The 22,451-nt window shown below is 39.1% G+C and overlaps 1 protein-coding gene across 1 annotated transcript in view; it reads left to right on the top strand.

Annotated features, from left to right (window-relative positions):
* The first annotated feature begins 2,207 nt into the window (after positions 1–2,207).
* NR5A1 (nuclear receptor subfamily 5 group A member 1) overlaps positions 2,208–22,451 on the top strand; it is a 99,796-nt gene continuing 79,552 nt past the window's right edge. The window contains exon 1 of the mRNA XM_077768457.1: positions 2,208–2,333. Coding sequence (XP_077624583.1) covers positions 2,318–2,333 — 16 coding nt within the window. The 5' untranslated portion in view covers positions 2,208–2,317. The remainder of the gene's footprint in view (positions 2,334–22,451) is intronic.

Genomic DNA, 22,451 nt, shown 5'->3' with positions numbered 1-22,451 from the left:
CTTACTGGGACCCTTAGTTAAGATTTACAGTTTGTCTTTTGCATTCACATGGTAAATGAGATGTATGTTCATGTTTTCTTTCCCCTTCCTCTCAGTAGAATCTATAAAGGTCTTTACGCACACCCAGGTGGCTCAGTTGGTTAAGAGTCTAACTTCAGCTCGGGTCATCATCTCATGGCTCATGGGTTTGAGCTCCATGTCTGGCTCTCTGCTGACAGCTCAGAGCTTGGAGCCTGCTTCGGATTCTATGTGTGTCTCTCTCTGCCCCTCCCCCGCTGGTGCTCTGTCTCTTTCAAAAATAAATAAACATTTTAAAAAATTTAAAAAAAATTTTTTAAAGACTCTATAAAGGACTTATTAAAAAAAAGCAAAACTATGGGACTGAGGATGCTGAAGAATATGACTCCGTATCCAAAGATTAAGATTTACCCATTTTCTTAAACTACGTTAAAGATTTGTTCCCAGGCTTATGGGTGTATCAAGGATTATTACTAAGACTTACCTTTAAAAATCAAAAACACTGCTTCACTCTTCATCCTGGGAGCCAGACTAATAGCTTCCCATTTCATCTTTTTTTCAAAGGTTGGTGCAATGAAAGCAGAGATGCTTATTACACCTCTCTTGTATACAGGTACTGAGTTTTAGATATACCTGTATCCTTCAGGGAGACAGAGAGCTGCCTTTTGAATGAGTGTTCCCAATTCAGTTGCTGGTAGACTTTCCCCTTATTCATCTTTCCTCCGTCATTCTTTTTATAGTCACTTTACTAAAATTATGAGAGCTGCGTTAAGTTCCACAGAGACTGAGAAGAAAATCTCTATTAATTTCCTATATGACTGGGAGTGGGAAAACTGGGTGATGTTTTTCTGTTGGGGTGAGGCATGTGGTGGCAGTAGCAGAACATTTATTTTTAGACATACAAATTTTTCTCCTCTAAATCACTGGTCACTTTTTCTTTTGGCCCTACTTTGTAAGAAAGCCCAATGGTCTCTATTAGTCGGAAAAGCCCTCTTAGTAATAGTAGTAGCAATATTTGACATTCAGTTATATGGCTGCCAAGTGAGACTCCACTGCACCTCAAGGAGGGTCTCCTTTTTTTTCTGGAACACTGCTATAAAATGTGCCTAGCCTTTAAGTTATTCCCAAGGCTAGGCTAAGGAGAAAGGGAGATTTAGTAGGATGCAACAATTTTTGCATTGTTAAAAAGCATTTATTCCTGGGAATCAGTCTGTCTTTAGGTCATCCCACCTTCTGTGAGGAATTTGCCTTGTTATTGCGTCCTGCCATCTCAATGGATAGCTGAATGTGTGACATCATATGTCATTAGCATATGGCTCAGATTTGCCAGCCTCTGCGGCTCTATGGCAAGGTTTGAGCGTGTATATGCATACACACACTCTGCTGTGTATTACTAGTATGGTTCACCATCAGGGAGGCGTAGCATAAGATTGCTTAAGATCTTAGGAGTTTTAAGGCTTGAAGCAGGAAGCTTACTTTAAAGATTTAAGCTTTGGGCTGGGGGCAGGGGATGATATTTCTAACCTTTGTGCTTCCTAAAAGGATTTTGCAGACCTAGTTTTTTTTCCTCCACGTTTTTTAGATAAATGTGTATAACCAGAGCATGGAAATTAAGGGCCAAAATTAAGGGAACCCTGCAGATATCAGAGTTTCATGTTTTAATTTTCTTAGAAGAATTTGCCTTGTCATTGTTTATTATAATGACAAAAAGCAGGGAATCCCAGTCTTACCCTCCCCCTTCAACCCAATACACGCATAACATGGAGTTTTTGTTTTGATTTTTCCTTGTGCCAAATATTTCAACTCTCTAAATTTTGTAATCCAGAATATAGGAAAATATAGTATAGAATAGCTCTTGAAAGAAAAAAAGGGGAAAATTCCAGGTACTAGAACTATTTTAAATTAAATGAAAACCATATCTTCCAAAAGGCTGCCTTTTAATTTTAGGATCACAGTTTAAAGAAGTCCAGAGGAGTATTTCCTATTTAATGTTCCCACAATACTTTTCAGAGAGACGTGCTAGGCAGTGTTGTTAACTAAAGAAAATAAGTCTATCAGTTCCACTTAGATAACCTTTGGTAATAAACGAACTCCATACACATTGTGACCTTAGCGCCTGAACTTTCTAATCACATGACTGGCTTGTAAACTGACCTGTGAGGATGACTGTCGTAGTCCCAGCTAAGAGAGAGAAATTGGCCAAGTGTCGGAAGGGTGGTCATCAAGCTGGACTTGTCCTGTAATCTCTGTTTCTTCATGGCTGCGATAGAACTTCTCAACAGACTCCGAGAAGCATGAAATGGAGACATGGGAAGGTAAGGGAATTGACTGTTTAAGTTTGGCCCCAAATCTGAGGTTTAAAAATTTTCTTTGAAGGTTTAGAACAAATAGTAGCCTTGAGGGAGGAGGGAGTCAGTCCACTCCTTTTTTGTGTCTTGGCAAAATTCAGCCAAAAAGTTTTCATATACACTGTAATTGGGTATAAATGTTTTGGAATGTGGAAGGGCAAGGGAGAGGTGTAGTAAATCAATTGTGGTTGATGATTTTAAGAGAAAGAGCAGAAAAAAAAAAAGAACTGTATTTAAATTTTATAGTGACTTGAAAAAAATTTTAAACTTCATTTTGCATCACAATCCGTACATAAAGTTTACATTTTAAAAAATTGTTCTGCTTACATCTTGACAGAATTTGTTTATATTTTAAGTTCCTTAATCCAGTTCACCATCTGTGAAAGCCTTATTTAGTACTGTTAATTATAGATAGTATTGGGGTCATGAGGCCGTTGATAAGGCAGCCTCATTTCCTTTGGGGGAACTTAGATACTTTACGGTTTGGGGTATAAGACTAAGCCACTGCTAATTTCTTTTTAAGTAGGGTGTTTTTAAAGTAGGTAAATTTATTCTCTCTCTCTCTCCCTCTCTCCCTCCCTCCCTCCCTCCTCCTCTCCCCCTCTCCCCCTCCCTCCCTCCCTCTCTCTTTTCTGTTTCATTATAGAAACTAGTAAGTATTGTAATTTGTGCGTTCAGAGATTGGCTCCTACTTGTGTGAAAAACCCCAGTGCCCCACAACTTTATTATTTGGGCCAGAAAAGACATACGCAACTAAAGAAATAGCTGGAAGATGAATCTTAGCATTAAAGATTTGCTCTGTTTGTTTGCTGTGTTTATAGAGTCTTAAGAGTTTGCCAAAAGTTTGGTTTCTTATAATCAAGCTCTGTTGAGCTATAGCCAGAAGAGTTTCAGATTTGAGATAGTTGGTAAATTTCTAGGACATTAACTAATGAAATAGCTAGTCCTAGGAAAGCTTCCTAGCCCCTTGCAGCATGGCTAACATCTGCCACGGGCAGCTTTGCAGTTTCATTCTCACCCTGAAGATGCACAAACTAGGGAAGTGGGACCGACCTCCTCTCAAACAACATTATTCCTTATAGTAATACTCCCTCTGTGTTCTTTCCCAGTACCATATGTACCAGAATTATTACCTTTATTGGTTTTTTATGTATATTAGCGGAAACAACAAAGTTTGTTGAAACTATCAGTTATATGCAAGACCTATTATTTTTAATCTTGAACAGCTCCCTCTTCTTCCCCACTATTCACAGAAATTCCTTTATCCTGGATATACTAGCTTTTCCAGAAAGGATCATTTAAGAAGTAAGATTTGCTGTGAATCCATTGGAATAGGAGTTTAAGGGTAGGCAGAGAAACCCAAGTTTGGAAAGGATAGCTCTGGAGGATTTGGAAATTTTTCCAACCAGCTCGAATCTTAGTGTTGTATAATCCACGACTTCTGAAAGAGAAATGAAGATTTGAAGAGAAAATTCTCGCTCAGTTCTAATTTAATTAAGTATTGAAACTTTGATTTTCTTGGCTGTTCAATGACAGAAAATAATTTATGGTACTAAAACAAGGAATTTTATAAAACAAGGAAGTGAATTTTAAAATTCCCACCTGAGTCTTCCATATAAAATTCGAGCAAAGCAAAATGAATTATACCAGCTGAAAGAGATCTTTGGAAGCTTAAAAAGCAAAATCAGACTATTTACAAAAGAGTTCGGTGAAAAGGCTACTGTAAAAAAGTGTTGCCTGGTTTTAGATATTGGGCCCTTGTCCATTTAAATTAACCTTTGTCACAGCTGGGCATACAAATGTTTTGTTTTAGTTCACAGAGGGTTAACTCTATTCAAGCCTTCACTGTGGCAAGCCTGATCTGTGGAGTCATACAATCTGGTCTTTCAGCCCTGCCAGTCGCTAGGCAGGAAGTCTTATTTCTTAAGCTATCTTTCAGAATGGGGGGTTGGGATTTGGAGAAAGGTGGGGGAAGGGCCTTGGAGCATCTGTAAGGATCAATAACAGAGAGTGAGCCGCAAGAGAGGCCATTGTGCACACTTCAAGATAGATGCAGCCCTTGTGCACGGCCCCTGCCTGGCAGGACAGACACCTAAAACCAAAACAATGCCACCAAATGAATTCCTTGTGAAAATCAGATTGCCCTTAAAGGAGAAAATACTTAAAAGAGTGCCCTTTTAATGCTGGGAATATTCCCATTCCTCAACTTGCTAGGATCAGGCAGTCCCCACTAGAAATAACTCCAAATTGATTTTTAAACGCCTTTTGTCCTCATGCTAATACTGTATTGAATTGGAGGGGGTGATCATTTTGGTCTTAGTCACATGCATCAATGCATTGAGTAATCTTTTTTCTTTCTTTTTTCCCCTCCCTCTCCCTTTCTTCCTTCTTTCTTTTTTATTCTAATGTTTGCTTTACCATACTGGCGTTGGAGGCATCATTAAGGGAATGAAAAAAAAAATTTGGTTAGGATTTGAGTAACACATGTGTGAAATCCCTCCCCCAGCAGCTGGTATTGGCTCTTGAAACTTCATCTGAACTAAACAGATGCTCTTAGTGTGTTATTTTGAGATCATTTAAACCAGACTCGTAGTCAAGAAATCTTCAAAAATCACAGGTCTTACTTTAAAATGCATTGAAGTCATGATATCATGCCACCTCTTACAAATAGTATATGGGTATTGGACAGAGATGCCTGAGCTTGGAAAAGTGAGCAGTTCCACCAATGAAATTATGATTTTAAAAGCACTACCAAGTATGTTGTAATTTAATCCAGTCCGGATTTTCATTTTTTGAATTCTTCTTTCCCAAGCCCACCTATAACATTCCTGTTTTACTGTATCCTTTTTTCCGAGGACTAAGGCAGTGGTTCAGTAGGTGCTTTTATGATGCAAATTCTTTATGGCTGTTGGAAAGAGTAATGGAGTCATTGCTGCCTCTCTTCCACTAAACCCCCAAAGTATTGGTGACAACTGATGGTAACAGCTGTGGAAAATGGAATCATAAAGAGACTCTAATATCCTTCTCCCCATTTGAAATCTTTCAGGAATAAATGCATAAACCAACTTGAGGTCCGTAATGTGACTTGCAGATACACTGTGGAATAGGGCAGGGAGAAAGACCTGCAATTGAAATGAGTCCCAAGTTTAATTTATTTTATGCTTCTTGAATTGAGACCTGACATATTCTCCTGGACTGTTTTGAGGCTTGAGAGAATACGTTGACACTTAACAAGATCATCTGGATATTTTTAAACCATCCCTCACCTCTCCCCTTATTCTGGGAAAAATGTATTAAAAGAAAATCTAGATTGATTTCATTGTTTTTGCCTCTCTGATACATTATAATTCTGCCTTAATATTTAAACCAAGGGATCAATTCTTTTAATGGACATTTTTCCAGAGATACACAAATATTACTAACAGAACTTGGAAGTTCGGTTACCGTTTACATTGCATTAAAATGGGGTATGAAACCTACCATGACCCTTTTGAACAATGTGGTCTTTAATGTGCTTTAAGTGGGAGGGCCTAGGGAAGGAAAAGCCATAAAAGTCTTCAGGGTTCAAGATGAGGTTGGGATTTTATCCCATTGCTTTTGTCATTTTCACACACAAACATCACTGTATCGTGTTTGATTTAGCATCCTTAATACAATGAGGTGGGAGAACAAAAGGATGTTAGAAGCATAAGTATGGAAACCAAATATTCTCTCTTCACCTCCAAATTTTTTCAGATCATTCTCTTTTCCCTGTCTCCCCTGCTATTGGGATTTCCTTTAAACCAATGAAATCAGATCGTTTTTAAGAATCTTCTTTCTCTATGCTTTAGTGGTTTGTTTGGGCAATTGAAAAATAAGCCACTCCTCAAATATTTTTTAGCCACATGGAAAGTCTTTTCCCAAAGACTTGGTAAAAACACCATAATTAGGAAAAATGCATCTACTCCTATTTCAAGGTTGAGAATTTGGGGGCGTTCCTGATGCACAGCTGTTTTACATATTTTGAAAAGCCTGATAGATGTAAAGGTCATTGCTAACTCTAACAAGGTCTTGATGCTCACATTGTCATCCAAGGACCTTGCATTAATTAGGATGAGAAGCATGGAAGGTCAGGAGTCAACTGACTGGTGGGCCCCTGTGGATTGTCATTGGGGCCAGGAAGAATTCCTATAGGATTTTTAGCTGTTAAAACAAAACAAAAACAAAAACAAAACCTGCTGCTGCTTCCATGGTCTCTGAGCAGATCCCTTGGTCTGTATGGGAAGAACTCATTCCCTGTTGCCCAAATGGCTCATAAAAACTTGGTCGCATCCACTGCTTTGCTATATAGCCTTCCCAGTGTTGGGTAAAGAGAATCTCAGCAGCCTGATTCTGTCACTTGGCCAAGTCACTTGACCTCTGTGAGCCTCAATTTCCTCGTATGTACAACAGGAGATAGTAATACCAATCTCACAGGGCTGCTATAGGCATTACATAAGAGAACCTCTGTCACAGTGCCCAGCACATGCTTAGCATGCCTTGAAATTGGAATGAGTTTTTAAAGAATGGCAAATTTAGGGAGATTTGGAAGGAGAGGATTCTTGGTGAGCCTGTGGCTGGTACTATTTAATATTCCAAGTAGAAAAGCCTGCCCCTCACCTCCCCCATGCCTCCATTCAGTAAGCAACATTCAGGGGAGGGGCCCTTTGGAAGTTAAGCCTTGAAAATGCCTTACAACTAGTGAGACAAGCTGCTGAGCCTTCTCCTTTACAACCAGTTGCTATGCTAATAATCTATTCCTGGGCTAATAAAAATAATTAGTAATGAGAGGGTCTCTGCAAAATTTGCAGGTTTTTTTTCCCTTAAGAGAGTCTTTTACAGTTGTGTTGATTGGGGAGAAAAAGGAGAGAGGATGGGCTCTAAGTGAACACACAGATGAAGTAATGGTCAAGAAAGAAAAGATAGTCAAGTTAGTCATCTCCTTCCATGTGTTTGGTTGATAAATAGATGTCAAGACAGTGGCCATGACATGCTTAATAGCCCCTTAGAAGATTTACCATGAACTGATAAAGTTGAGAATATTGTTAGCATGCTAATCACTGCCCTATTTAACTTTGGAATCCTCAGTCTCCCTGCCTTCTGGGGGTTGAGAGCTTTTATCAGTGGCTCATTATTCTGATCTCTGTGTATAAAATTATAACTTACGTAGCCAACATTCATTGAGCATTTAATGTGTTCTAAGCCCAGAGAATACAGGTGAATTAGAACTGCAGCTCCCCTTTTCGGAATAATGTTAATGTTTCTTAACAGATACTAACAATTGCTGGGAGAGGAGGAATATTTGGCTGCACAAGCATTATTTAAAACTGGCAGGATTTGTTTTCACTTTGGAGCCCTGTATTTCTTTAGCTTTTCTTCCTTCCTTCCTTCCTTCCTTCCTTCCTTCCTTCCTTCCTTCCTTCCTTCCTTCCTTCCTTCCTTCTTCCTTCCTTCCTTCCTTAGCAAGCTACACCTTTCTTGAAGCGTTTTTGCTCTTCCAAATGTATGGTTCCAAAATAGAATATTCAAATATTTTTCTTAACGTAAAGTTAGAGTCCCAGACTGCAATTGGCAAAAGTATGGAAATACTCTAAACATCATTACTCTGTTTGCATCCTATTCACTGTTAGCAAAAATGTTTTCCTTTTGTGAGGTTTCAGCATGTTCCCTCAAAGTAATGGCTACAGCACCCTAGCTTTGCTTTTCAAAGGAGCTGGTAAGTTATGGGTAACATTAAATATCAATTACAGTTCATTAAATAATCACTGTATACAGCAAATGCATATTTTGGGCATTAAAAAAATATATATCCCAGTGGCCATTTAATCCCAAAATGCATGCACTTGAGTCAGTGTGGAAAGAGTGTGTTAAGTGAAAAGTTTGACACTCGATAGGTTCTAGTCATGGAAGTCTTGACTATATGTATATGCACACACTCTCGTATGCATTGATGGTTTTTGTTTTTTAAGTTGGCCATGAGATAGTTGTTAATTGCTTAGGATTCTAGGTTCCTTTTGAATAGGTAGATACCAGTATCTTTGCTTTCATGCCATGTATGCCTTTTGGAATCATGTACACTAAAATACTTGCCATGAGGTTACCAATCTGATAATAGAGAAAAACTACCCACCATAGAATAGGTTTAATATAGAAAGTTCACCATGTCATGTGCTGAAAGATAATTCCGTTTCTTCATTCTTTATTTCTACCAACCATTAGTCTTACCCCAGAGTAAGACAATGATGAATATCTAGGGAGTCTTGAGGGTTAGGGGGAAGGAGTGCTAGTTTTATGAAAATATTGATTCAGTGCCTCGGAAGCAGAACCTTTTGGTTCTGATGGCTACTTTAGTAAAATTGAGTGTGTGTAGTGTGTGAAGGAGTGCTGATATGCATTAAGTTTCATAATTTTTGGTCTCAGTGATAAATATATAGAGACTCTACCATTTATTCTGAACAGTGTTTTATACATGGAAGTAGTTATAAAAGTACTTTTTGGCAAATAGTATGAGAATCTCCAGTAACGCACATACCTCTGTTCTGGGCCCATTAAGCTAAATCTGGTCAGAAGATTTCCTTTTGGTAAGGCAAAGGAAAATGTGGGAACTGCATTTTCCGTTCTCCTAGAACATATGGTTTCACTTAAAGCATGCTAATTGGTCTCTCTTTAACCAAGACCTTAGAATTGGGCAAGGACCTAGGGAGCTGAGTATTGAGCTTTTAAGCATTAGTGTAAGGTATCTGGACTGGCCCACTAGTTTGTCATCTAGAGTTCTTATAAACTGTGCACTTTGATTTGCAAGTAGGGAAGTTATACCATTCATTCATTCAACTGACATTCACTAGTGTTTGCTCTGTGCTTGATATACATTAGGGATGCAGAAAAATTAAGAGTCTCTTTCTGCTCCATGGATCATACAGCTTAGTAGAGAGAGATAGTTAAGTGCAACGAAGTGTTGGAGGAACAATGATAGCAATCCTGAAGGGTACAGCGGTTATTGCAGAGGTAGGAGAGCGCATTTCTCTTTGGGCTATCAGGTTAGACTTCAACCAGGAAGGTATCATGAGGGATTGGTTGACATTTGCCAGGCCAGTAAAGGGAGGGAGAGTCTCCCAGGCAGAAAGAGCACCATGAGCAAAGACATAGCAATATAAAACAACCTGACAGGGTATGGGGTGAGTTACAAGTAAGGCCCATATAGGTCAGGAAAATTGGTTGGTTCTAGATGCAAGGGATGCCCTAGAGAGAGCTTTAGTCTGTGAATGGATTCCCCTACCCCTGTTGAGCTGAAGAGAGCCCTGTTTACTTTCTTCTTAATCCTCCCCTTGTAGATATGTTGAAGAGATTAATGTAGTACTTGGTTAGAAAGGAGCACAGATCTGCCTCAGAGCTAGAAGCGTGCACACCACTGCTGCTGGGATTTAGGGAAGAGCATGCTATAGCCTTACTTAACCCTGTTACAAATTGTCAGGTCTTCTAGAGGGAGGGGCTTTGGTTAAATGGTTTTAAGCAGTTATACTCTCTGCCTAGGGTCATCTGTGCTCTATAGGAATGTTCCAAACAGGAATGGAGTCTGTTGTATTTTTTTAATGAAAGAAGAAATAGAGTCCTAATAATATCTTACCCAGACTCTTTGACTAGTTAAGACTAAGAAGAGTTTCTTTTAGTTTTCTGGGGAAAGCTCTATACGTTTTTACTGAGATAGTCATTGTAGTTTCACTTAGATCTAGGTGAAATAGTTGATGATTAGGGACCAAAATATTACAATGTTTTTGGTTAATTAGTATTAGTTGTTTATCTTTTTAATTTTAAATTTTAGTTTAAAATTAACCTGCAGTAAAATTGAGGAGTCTTGAGTTGGAGTATAGTCTTATGAATGTAGATTTGTGTAAACCAGCACTACAGTCAAGATATGGAACAGTTTAACCCCAGAAACTCCCTCATCCTACTCTCCCTATGTGGTCATACCCTCACCTTACTTATAACCCTTTGTGGCCATACCCTCATCTTGCTCCTAACCTCCTAGCAACCACTGGTCAGTCTGGTCTCTGTTACTATAATTTTTATCTTCCTGACAGTGGAAGTATATAGTATGTAACCTTTTGAAGCTGGTTTCTTTCACTCAGTATAATGCCTTTGAGATTCACCCAAGTTGTTAACTGTATCAATAGTTGATTCTTTTTTTTACTGACTAGTATTCCATTGTATGGTGTTGATCCATCCATCTCTTAAAGGACATATGCGTTGTATCTACTTTGGGGTGATTATGAATAGAGCTGCTATAAACATTCATGTACAAATTTAGATGTGAACCTAAGTTTTCATTTTTCTGATAAATTACCTAAGAGTGAACTTAAGGGGTCATATGGTTAAGTATATATTTAACTTCATAAGAACCAGGGCTCCTGAGTGGCTTAGCCAGTTAAGTGACTGACTTTGGCTCACAGATCTCGAGGTCTGTGAATTTGAGCCTTGTGTAGAGCTCTGTGCTGACAGCTCAGAGCCTGGAGCCTGCTTCAGATTCTATCTCCATCTCTCTCTCTCTCTCTCCCTCTCTCTCTCTCTCTCTTAAATGTAAATAAACTTAAAAAAATTAACTTTATAAGAACCTGTTTTCCATAGTGGTTGTTTCATTTTACATTCTCATTTGAAAGGTGTCAGAATTCTGGTTGCTCTAGATTTTTATCATCACTTTGTATTACCATTTTAAAAATTTAGCCATTCTAATATGTACTGGTATCTCATTTATCTGATAGTTAATGACGTTGAACATTTTTTCATATACTTATTTATCAGTCACATGTCCTATTTGATGTAGTGTCCAAGTCTTTTAGTTTAATTTCTTTTTATATTTATTAAAAAAAATTTTTTTTTCTAATGTTTTATTTATTTCTAGGAGACAGAGAGAGAGACAGCGTGAGCAGGGGAGGGTCAGAGAGAAAGGGAGTCACAGACTGAAACAGGCTCCAGGCTCAAGCTGGCAGTCAGCACAGAGTCCGACGTGGGGCTCGAACCCACGAACCGCGAGATCATGACCTAAGCGAAAGTCGGACGCTTAACCGACTAAGCCACCCAGGCGCCCCTAGTTTAATTTCTTTTTAAACTTCATTGAATTTTGAGAGTTCTTTACTTACTAAAGATGGAAAAGGAATACAGTTAGTAGTTATGGAAGCGATTCGCCAGTATTTTGAGGCAATTTTTTAGTTTTTTGAGAGAGAGTGCTTGGCGCGCACACACACGTGAGCGGGGGAGGGGCAGGAGAGAGAGAATCTTAAGTAGACTCCACCCCCAACATGGATCCTGACACAGGGTTCCATCTCACAACCGTGGGATCATGACTTGAGCTGAAATAAAGAGTTGGACACTTAATGGACTGAACCCCTTCCTGGCAATTCTTAAAACCATAGTTTATGCATCATATCTTTTACAATGCTCAGCCTTTTTCTTTAATAACCAACCTGTACTGTATAACACATGGGTTTTTCTCACAATTCTGCAATGCCTTGTGGGATTTAGGAATGTTAAACAGTTGAATTGATATATTATGATGTAATCCTCTGTAATCCTCTCCCTAGATATAAATTGCTCTTTTGACAATGAAAAAGGATTATTTCCAGTATATGGCATAGTGAATAGAGGAAGGGTAGAATTAGATCAGGTCAGAGACTTAAGATAGGGCCTGATCATATAGGCCAATGGAATTTACTTGAAATGCAAAAGGAAGTAATTAGAGTATTTTGAGCAGATTGTTTTTAAATATCATTTTATTAAAAAGGTTTTTAAAGCATTTTTATTATTGTTTTTATTTAAAAATTTTTTTTTATGTTTTATTTATTTCTGAGAGACAGACAGCATGAGCAGGGGAGGGTCAGAGAGAGAGGGAGACACAGAATATGAAACAGGTTCCAGGCTCTGAGCTGTCAGCACAGAACCTGACGCTGGGCTCAAACCCACAAACCGTGAGATCATGATCTGAGCTGAAGTCAGACGCTTAACGGGCTGAGCCATCCAGGCACCCCAACTATTTTGTTTTTAGAGAGAGAGTGCGCAAGCGAGCAAGGGGTCAGAGAGAGAGAATCCCATGAGGGGCAGAGAGAGGGAGAGAAGCAGGGTTCACCCGAAGCAGGGCTCCTGCTCATCTGAAGCTGGTTGAGCAGATTTTTAAAAGATCCTTCCCACCCCCTACCACACTGAGGATAGGTTAGAAAATGGATTGTAGGAAGCCCAAGAGAAGTAGGGAGACCAATAATAGACCAGATGGTCATCCAAGTGAGAAATGATAGTAGCTTAAACTAGGGCCAGTAGTATGGAGATTGAGAATAAACTTGAGATCTGTTTTGGAGGGAGAATTGATAGGGTTTGTTGATGATTTGGATTATGGAATATAAAACAAAGTAAAGGGATTAAGGAATGACTCCTAGATTTTAGGCTTGAACAACTAATGGGTATTGGTTTCAGTTAGTAATATGGAGATTACCATGCGAGCAGGGAAGGGTCAGAGGGAGAGAGAAAGGGAATCTCAAGAAGACTTTGCACTGAGCATGGAGCCCAACATGGGACTCCATCCCATGACCCTCCCGTCATTACCCAAGCCTGAATCAAGAATCAGATGCTCAACAGACTGAGCCACCCAGGTGCCTCTACATAGGTCATTTGAAAACCAGATGAGGGGCACCTGGGTGGCTCAGTTGGTTAAGCGACCGACTTCACCTCAGGTCATGATCTCACAGCTTGTGAATTCAAGCCCCACATTGGGCTCTGTACTAACCGCTCAGAGCCTGGAGCCTGCTTCCAATTCTGTCTCTCTCTCTGCCTCTACGCTGCTCATGCTCTGTCTCTCCTGTCTCAAAAATAAATGAACATTTAAAAAACATTTTCTTTAACCAGATGAAATGTAGAGATAGCGATAGTGTAGAGGTTGCTTATGCAAACATGCGCAAGTTACTTTAATTTTCTGGACCTCAGTTCCTCCAGGTTGAGGAACTAGTGTGTTTCTCAAGCCCCCTCTGGCTTTGAAATTTAATGACTGCATAATCCAGGATCAGGTAATCCGAGAAGTCACAAATGGCAATATGCATAACAACAAACACATCAACTCTCAAAGTCAGTAATATCTTCATCAGTGAAACCATCAGTAGCCAAATCAGTCTCTAATTCAGTGTTTGACAGAAGCACAAGGTTTTAACAGTTGGAAGCTACAGTATAATGAAAGTCCCTAAGAGTCTCTTTGAAATAAATACAAAGACAATTTTGTGTATGCACACTTCCCTAAAGGAGATTTTGGCAGCTCTGGCTTAACTGTTTGGTATAATTGCACCATGTGTGTTTTCATGGCTCCAACAAGGGACCTGTAAATTAACCTCATATGCATGGAAGATATTTCTGTCTTTATTTTTTTAAGATTTTATTTTATTTTATTTCTAAAATTTTTTCACAGTATATTTTTGAGAGAGTGTGCATGAGCAGGAGAGGGGCAGAGAGGAGGACAGAGGATCTGAAGGGGCTCCATGCTGACAGCAGAGAGCCTGATGTAGGGCTTGAATTTACAAACTGTTGAGATTATGACCTCAGCCAAAATCAGGCATTTAACGGACTGAGCCATCCAGGTGCCCCAAGATTTTATTTATTTATTTTTAAAATGCAATTTTTAAAAGCTTTTTTTTTTTTTTGAGAGAGAGACAGACAGCATGAGTGAGGGAATGTGTATAAGGGATGGGGGGAATCAGCACAGAGCCTGATCTGGGGCTCAAATTCATGAAACCGTGAGATCATGACCTGAACCAAAAATACAGAGTCAGATGCTTACCCAACTGAGCCACCTAGGCACCCCTACAATGCATTTTTAAAATCTTTTTTTTCATGTTTATTTATGAGAGAGAGCGCGCGCAAGNGGGGGGGAGGGGGAGGCAGGAAATAGGATCCAAAGCAGGCTCCATGCTGACAGCAGAAAGCCTGATGTGGGGCTCACACTCATGAACCTTGAGATCATGATCTGAGCTGAAGTCAGATGCTCAGCCAAGTGAGCTACCCAGGTGCCCCCCAAGATTTTATTCATATATATTTTTTCTAATATTATTTACTTATATTTTTAATCTATTTTACCTACAACTTGTTTTATTTTTTTTATTTTTATATTTTTTTAATTTAAATTCAAGTTAGTTACCATATAATGTAATAATGATTTCAAGAATAGAATTTAGTGATTCATCACTTACATATAACACCCAGTCCTCATCCCAGCAGATGTCCTCCTTAATGTCCCTCGCTAGTTTAACTCATTCCCCCAACCCAACACCCTGCTAGCAACTCTCAGTTTGTTCTCTGTATTTAAGAGTATCAGGGCTTCTGGGTGGCTCAGTCAGTTAAGCGTCCGACTTCAGCTCAGGTCATGATCTCACGGTTCCTGGGTTCTAGCCCCTCATTGGGCTCTGTGCTGACAGCTAGCTCAGAGCCTGGAGCCTGTTTCAGATTCCATATCTCCCTCTCTCTGCCCCCCACCTCTCACATTCTGTCTCTGTCTCAAAAATAAATGCTTTAAAAAATTTTAATAAATAAAGATTTAATTTTTTAATGTAATTTCTGCACATGGGGCTTGAACTTACAATCCCAAGATCAAGAGTTGCATGCTCTACCAACCAAGCCAGCTGGTTGCCCCTGTTGAGCATTTTACTATGTGCCAGGAACTTTATATGTATTAACTCTGTTCTAATTCAATCCTCGCAGAAATCTAGTGATATAAGTACTATCATTATCCACATTTTATAGATGAGGGGCTGAAGCAATGTGACCATACATTTAATAAATATAAAAGCTGAAATTTTAATTCAGACAGTTTGACTTCATGGCTTAGCCTCTTAATCACTGTTTTTGTGATAATTATTTCACAGTATATATAAGTAAGGTGCTGTGCACCTTAATAGTGCTCTATGTCAGTTACAGCTCAGTAAAACCAGGGGAGGGGAGTATAAATATCAAACCATAGCTACAAAATATAAATTTTGATACAAAAACATTACTATATTACTTTTTGATGTATAGAGAAATGACCAGCTTGAAGTCACAAGCCTAGCTTCATCCTACCAATTTTGCATAAAAGCTGGAAGTACAGATATAGAATGTAGGTCATGGGCTTCTATCGATGATCCAAAACTAGGAAGGAAGCTCATACCATCTAAATACTCAAGAACACCAGGATGACTCAGACAAAATAGTAAACGAAGTCTTGTATTTGGTGCCAAGGCCTAAGCTTACCATTACAGGTTGTAAATGAGGCTGCTTAGCAACAAAACATGAAAGAAAGCTTAGAGGTCTGAGTTTGCATACAGTAAATATTGATCAGTAATATCAATCCATGATCTTTTATGTAGTCATATAGTATATACGTTCACAAATACATTGCACCACCCTAAAGGTGATAAACTGGATTTATATTAATTAAAAACATAGTAGGGATGCCTAGCTGGCTTAGTCAGTGGAGCATACAACTCTTAATCTTGGGGTTGTGAGTTCAAGCCCCATGTTGGGTGTAGAGATTACTTTAAAATTTTTTTTAATCTTTAAAAAAAAAAAAACTGGTATACAAAAGAGAATAGGAAGAATAGACTCCTCCTCTGTTCTGTACTCATCAAGCAATAGTAGATTCTTTTTTATTTTTAAGTACTCTCTACACCCAACAGGAGGCTTGAACTTACAGCCTCAAGATCAAGAGTCGCATGCTTTACTTGCTGAACCAGCCAGGTGCCCCAAGCCACAGTAGAGTCAGCAATTTATTTTCATATGATCCTTACAAGCAGGAACATGTACAAAGGGAAAGGCAGATGATCAGTATGATAAGGGGACTAGAAATCATGTAACTATGTAAGTCGCTTGTTGGGGCTAGTGGTATTATACTCAAAAGGCTATAAAACTCTTGGTGAAAAAAGGGAGGGAACAGGCTTGTTCAGATTGGGAGTGTCCACAGATTGAATTGAGACCAGTGTGTTTCTATTACATATTTAAGCTTCAGGAGCCATAGCAACTACCGGCAACCCTTATAAAGCCATGAGGTATAGCACTTCTGATTCACTTTTATCACCACCTCTACCACAGAGATGAGCATTCTCTCCTTTTCTAGAACAAGGCCATCTCACTGGTCACATTCATAGTTCCATCAGAAGCTAGCAGTCCTTGTGTCCCCATTAGAAAGTCTTAGGAACAGAAAATTTTATTGAAACAACTTGGGCCATTATCTTTTTTCAGTCCAGTTAGCAGTAGCCATTGCCTCTTCTGCTCTAGTCAGCTTATCTAGCTGTGTAAACTTGGTACCTTACAGGCCAGACCAGTGGCTGTTCTCAAAAGAGGATTGGTATAAGCTGAGCAGACAGCCCAAAAGGAATCTATTACATACTCTATTCTCTTACCATATACTGCCTTCTAACAATTACTATAGCCTCCCTACAGAAGACTCCAAATCAGTCCAACTCCGGAATTGCATGTTCTAGCATTCATCAAGGCCTTCCTCACCTCCTTCTATCTCAGATAACCACACCTAAAACACATTTAAATACCTACAGCCAGCAAGCCCCTTTGACTGTACTGTTCCCTCTGGCTGAAATTACCTTTAACATACTTCTGCTATAGGGCGCAGTTCAGGTGACACCTCTTCTAGATAACCTTTCCTTAGGCTTCCTCATCTAGCTCTCGAATCACTCATTTCTCTGTGCCTGGTATATCTTCTTTTTCTAGTTTAGTGTTGACTGCTCTGTTTTGAAATTATGGGATTGATGTCTGTGTCCTTCACTTTTGTGAGGTACATGTGAAGAGCTCAGGGGAGCTCTTATATGTTTATTCAGTGAATAAATGTCAAGAGATGATCTGAAGCAAAAAGTAATCATTACTCTTCTAGGTAATCAATGTCTATGCTTTCAACTTCAGAAGTATTTGTTGAAAGCTATAGTGCATGGATCCAAGCTATCTATTAATGAAATATCTGTATATTTATATATTTTTTAGAGAAGACTCCCCAGACAACCAACTCGTTTTTTTCCTTAGATGCACAAGGAATCCTTCAAAGTTTCCAGTAGCAATCCAAATAGGACAAACCACAGGTTTGCAGGGTCTTATCTCCAACTGGAAAATCTAAATTGACATGAATATGAAAACGGTTTTAGGGGCGCCTGGGTGGCTTAGTCGGTTAAGCGTCCGACTTTCGCTTGGGTCATGATCTCGCGGTTCGTGGGTTCGAGCCCCGCGTCGGGCTCTGTGCTGACTGCCAGCTCAGAGCCTGGAGCCTGTTTCAGTCTGTGACTCCCTCTCTCTCTGACCCTCCCTTGCTCATGCTGTCTCTATCTCTCTCCTAGAAATAAATAAAAAACATTAAAAAAAAAAATTTAAAAAAAAAAAAAAAGAAAACGGTTTTATCACAAATAAAAACCTGATTCCTTATTCAAAGATTCTTACCCATAAGAGACAAGAAGGAATTAGGGACTGTGGTCTGAATTTTTATTTTCTTGGCCCTAGCTGTTGAGTGATGAGCTAGCATTTTCTCTGGACTCTTTTTATTTCCTGTGGCTTCAGCTAATTGTAATTTGTGAACAATTTCATCCTTGTGTTCAGGTCTAAGCACTTAATGGTGGTAACATTTTCTTTTGTCTTTTTTTTTTAATGTTTATTTTTGAGAGAGAGACAGACAAGAGTGCTAGCAGGGGAGGGGCAGAGAGAAAGAGACACAGAATTCAAAGCAGGCTCCAGGCTCCAGGCTCTGAGCTGTCCTCAGAGTCCAGAACCTAATGTGGGGCTCGAACTCATAAACCTCGAGGTCATGACCTGAGCCAAAGTCGGCTGCTTAACCGACTGAGCCACCCAGGTGCCCCTTATCTTTTTTTTTTCTTTCTTTCTTTTTTTTCTTAAGTAAGCTCTACACACAGTACAGGGCTCAAACTCACAACCCCGAGTTCAAGAGTTGCATACTCCACAGACAGAGCCAGCCATGTACCCCTTTTTTGTCTTTCCCATCTTTTATTCAGTGACCTGTAAGGATAACTCCTAAACATCTAGTCCATAACAATCTTGTGAACTGCTCATTTGTTTTCATTCAGCTGATAACATTTTTTTAAAATCTCCTCTGAGGTACTCCACATGTGGCCTCTGGAAATGGATTTTTGTAGTGGTATGTGCAGTAGAGGAGGAATATAAGAGTAAAGGAGCATTAACAGGATTTTCACGCATTTCTGTTTAAATTCTATGTTTGCAGATGAAATTTTGAGGGTGCGTGTTCCCAGTTTCAAGGACTTCATTTCAGATGGTAGTGACCTATGAAACTGAGTGCAATCAGTAGTACTTAGAATGTGTAGCTCATCAGGGGAGTTAGAACCAGTAATCCAGTTAAATTGTTTTAAATACCTTTTAGCCAGGCAAGTTCAGGATTGCCTTAGTTGTCAGTATAATTTTGGTCAAGTAAGCAGCTGTACTCTCCATTTCCTAAATCTGGCCTTCATCACAGTCTGAAAAGCAGGTTTTGATAAAAATCAGTTTCCATTTGTAATTTGCGTAACCTGAGCCCTTGGAATGAGTAAAATGTCCTTCTTGGGGTGGGGGAGGTATTTTTGTAACAATAGGGTTGAATGGAGATGTTGAATGAAAGAGAAATTTTGGTAAAAGGCTTTTGTCTATATTTAACCAAATTAACGTAGAACTAGCTGCTAATATGGAGGTACTAAGTGATCACTCACAGGATGGTAAGAATACATCTAGTTAGTTTTTTTGTTTCATAGATTTTGTTATGACTCCTGTTGTTTCTTTGGTTTGGAGAAGAAAGGCAGCAGTAACACTGAGGTTCAATTTTGGTATATTCCATCCTCCTCTTCCTGCCCCCTACCCCTGTAGGAAGTAGTTTGGTATAATGGGAGGTCTGGCTTTGGAAAAGTAGTGAGTGGAAAAGTAGTCAGGAGTCACTGACTCACTATGTGACCTTGGGCGAATGAATCACTTTACTTTTCTGACCACAGCCTAGTAACTTATCTTTTTCTTACTAAAAATAAAACACATACGAAAAACTTAAATGTTAAACATTTTTTACTTTTCATCCAGGCTTTTATTTTGAACATATGTCTGAATTATAGTTCATTCTCCTCTTAAAAGTCTTTGTTCTTATGTTTATCTCGTTTTAAATGCATATGAATCTCTCCTAGTTAAAAAAAAAAAAAGCATGTTTAAAATTTGTTGCTTCTTCATATAAAATGTTCTTCTATCACTCTTAAATGGAGTGACACTACTCAATAAAACACTGCTTATTTTGTTTCTTTACCACTCACCTATTTTTTTAAGAATTTAGTTTTTAAGTAATCTCCATACTCAAAGTGGAACTCGCACTTAAAACCCTGAAATCAAGAGTCACATGCTCTTCCAACTTGAGCCAGCTAGGCGCCCCACCACTCACCTGTTTTTAACTCAGTATGATTTTTGTTCTAACCAGTTTACTGAAAATGTTCTTAGTGGTAACCTTGAGCCTTTTCTTGTTTCTCACACATTTTGACAATACTCTCTTCTTTATGAAACCCTTTTGTTTCTTATCTTTCTCTTAATCATGGATTTATATTCCACCTATGTCTTCTTTGATCATGTCATCTCTTTCTTTCTATAAACTTCCTACCTTCCTCTGTGTCTCAGTTTTATCCTGCTGTTGTTACCCTACACAACCTCTTCCTCCTTTGAGTTCTAGTCTACTGCAGTAGCTTCAGCTCTTCCATATGTTGATGATGCCAAAAGTTTTCATTCTAGCTTTAACCATTGTCCCTTAAATAAATGCCTTTGGAATATTTCTGCCTGATTTGCCTATTCATCCTCTGTTAAACTAAAGCCATTGATTTTGTCCCTCACTCAGCTTTTAGTTTCCACTTTTCTGTTAGTGATACCACATTTCTCACAGTCACCTTTTTTTTTTTTTAATTTTTTAATGTTTTTTATTTATTTCTAGGAGAGAGAGAGAGACAGCATGAGCAGGGGAGGGTCAGAGAGAGAGGGAGTCACAGACTGAAACAGGCTCCAGGCTCTGAGCTGACAGTCAGCACAGAGCCCGACGCGGGGCTCGAACCCACGAACCGCGAGATCATGACCTAAGCGAAAGTCGGACGCTTAACCAATTAGGCCACCCAGGCGCCCCTTCTCACAGTCACCTTAATGTAGAGCTTTAAGTTAATTTTTTATCCTTTCCCCATTCCTCTTACCCCCAGACCATACCATTCATCTTGTCACAAGCTACCCATCATTGTAAGATTGATATTCCTGAAATACTGTTTTGAGCCAGAGCGCCTGTTATTGTTGTTGTTGTTTTAATTTATTTAATGTGAATGGAATCCTATAGAATGGTTTGTTTTTTTGGATTTCTTATTTGATCTGGCTTCTTTTACTCAACATTGTTTATATGAGTCATCCATGTTGTCGGAGTAGTTTAAATACCTTTACGGCTGTATAGTATTACACTGCATGAATGAAACTATCTGTAGTCATATTGGTGAATATTTGGGGGTTTTTTAATGTTTTTATTTATTTCTGAGAGAGAGAGAGAGAGAGAGGCACCGTGAGCAGGGGAGAGTCAGAGAGAGAGGGAGACACAGGATTGGAAGCAGGCTCCAGGCTCTGAGCTAGCTGTCAGCACAGAGCCCGACGCGGGGCTCAAACCCAGGAACCATGAGATCATGACCTGAGCCGAAGTCGAACGCTTAACTCACTGAGCCACCCAGGCACCCCTTGGGATTTTTAAAAAAATGTTTATTCATTTTTGAGAAACAGAGTGCGAACAGGGGAGAGGCAGAGAGAGGGAGACACAGAATCTGAAGCAGCTCCAGGCTCTGAGCTGTCAGCACAGAGCCTGATGCGGGACTCAAACTCACAGACCGCAAGATCATGATATGAGCTGAAGTCTGATGCTTAACCAGTCAAGCCACCCAGGAACCCAGAATATTTGGGTTATTTTTAACTGAGGCTTTTCAAAGCTTGCCATTATGAACATCCTCAAATTTGTCCATTCATACACATATGCGTGCATTTCTGTTGGGTATATACCTGGGAATATAGAAAGGTATATCTTTAACAGTAATAATGACGTGCTGTTTTTCTTTTTTTTAATTAAAAATTTTTAATGTTTGTTTATATTTGAGAGAGAGAGTGCCAGTGGGGGAGGGGTGGAGAGAGAGGAAGACCCAGAATCTGAGACAGGCTCCAGGCTCTGAGCTGTCAGCACAAAGCCTGATGCCAGGCTCAAACCCACAGAACCATGAGATCATGATCTGAGCTGAAGTTGGATACTTAACCAACTGAACCACCCAGGTACCTCAGGACATGCTGTTTTCTATAGTAGTTGTACTAATAAACACTTCTACCAATAACATATGAAAGTTAGTTTTTCCAAATTGCCATTATAACTTAAAGTCTTTTTTTTTAAATTGTATTTTTTAGCCATTAGTATGTCATTGTGATTTTAATTAACATATCCTTGGTTACTAATAGGTTTGAACATCTTAAGTTTATTGATGACATGGATAGTCTCCTTTGTGAAATGCCTGTTCAAGTTTCTTGCCCAGTTTTCTACTGGCTTGTATTTCTCTTAATGTTGTATGGAAGTTTTATATATTTTAATATTGGCTCTTTGTAGGTTATGTGTATTGTATATATCTTCTCCCATACATTTCACTCTGAACATTTTTCATTTTAATGTAGTCTAATTTTATTAAAGTTTTCTTTTGTGATTAGTGCTTTTTGTGTGGCCTGTTTTAAAAATCTCTTCCTAGGGGCACCTGGGTGGCTCAGTCGGTTAAGTGTCCAACTTCAGTTCAGGTCATGATCTCACGGTTCTTGGGTTCGAGCCCTGCGTCAGACTCTGTGCTGACAGCTAGCTCAGAGCCTGGAGCCTGCTTCGGATTCTGTATCTCCCTCTCTCTCTGACCCTCCCCTGCCCATGCTATCTCTCTCTCTCTCAGAAATAATAAATAAAATATTTTAAAAAATGTTTTAAATCTCTCCCTAATCCAAGATCATGAAGATTTTTTTTATTATCTTCTGAGAAGTCTGTTATTTTGCTTTTGACATTTG

This window comes from Crocuta crocuta, unplaced genomic scaffold (genome assembly GCF_008692635.1).
Source record: "Crocuta crocuta isolate KB4526 unplaced genomic scaffold, BGI_CrCroc_1.0 scaffold35, whole genome shotgun sequence".
In the NCBI taxonomy this organism is placed as follows: domain Eukaryota; kingdom Metazoa; phylum Chordata; class Mammalia; order Carnivora; family Hyaenidae; genus Crocuta; species Crocuta crocuta.
The sequence above is the reverse complement of the archived record's forward strand: the minus strand, read 5'-3'. Positions and strand labels throughout refer to the sequence as shown.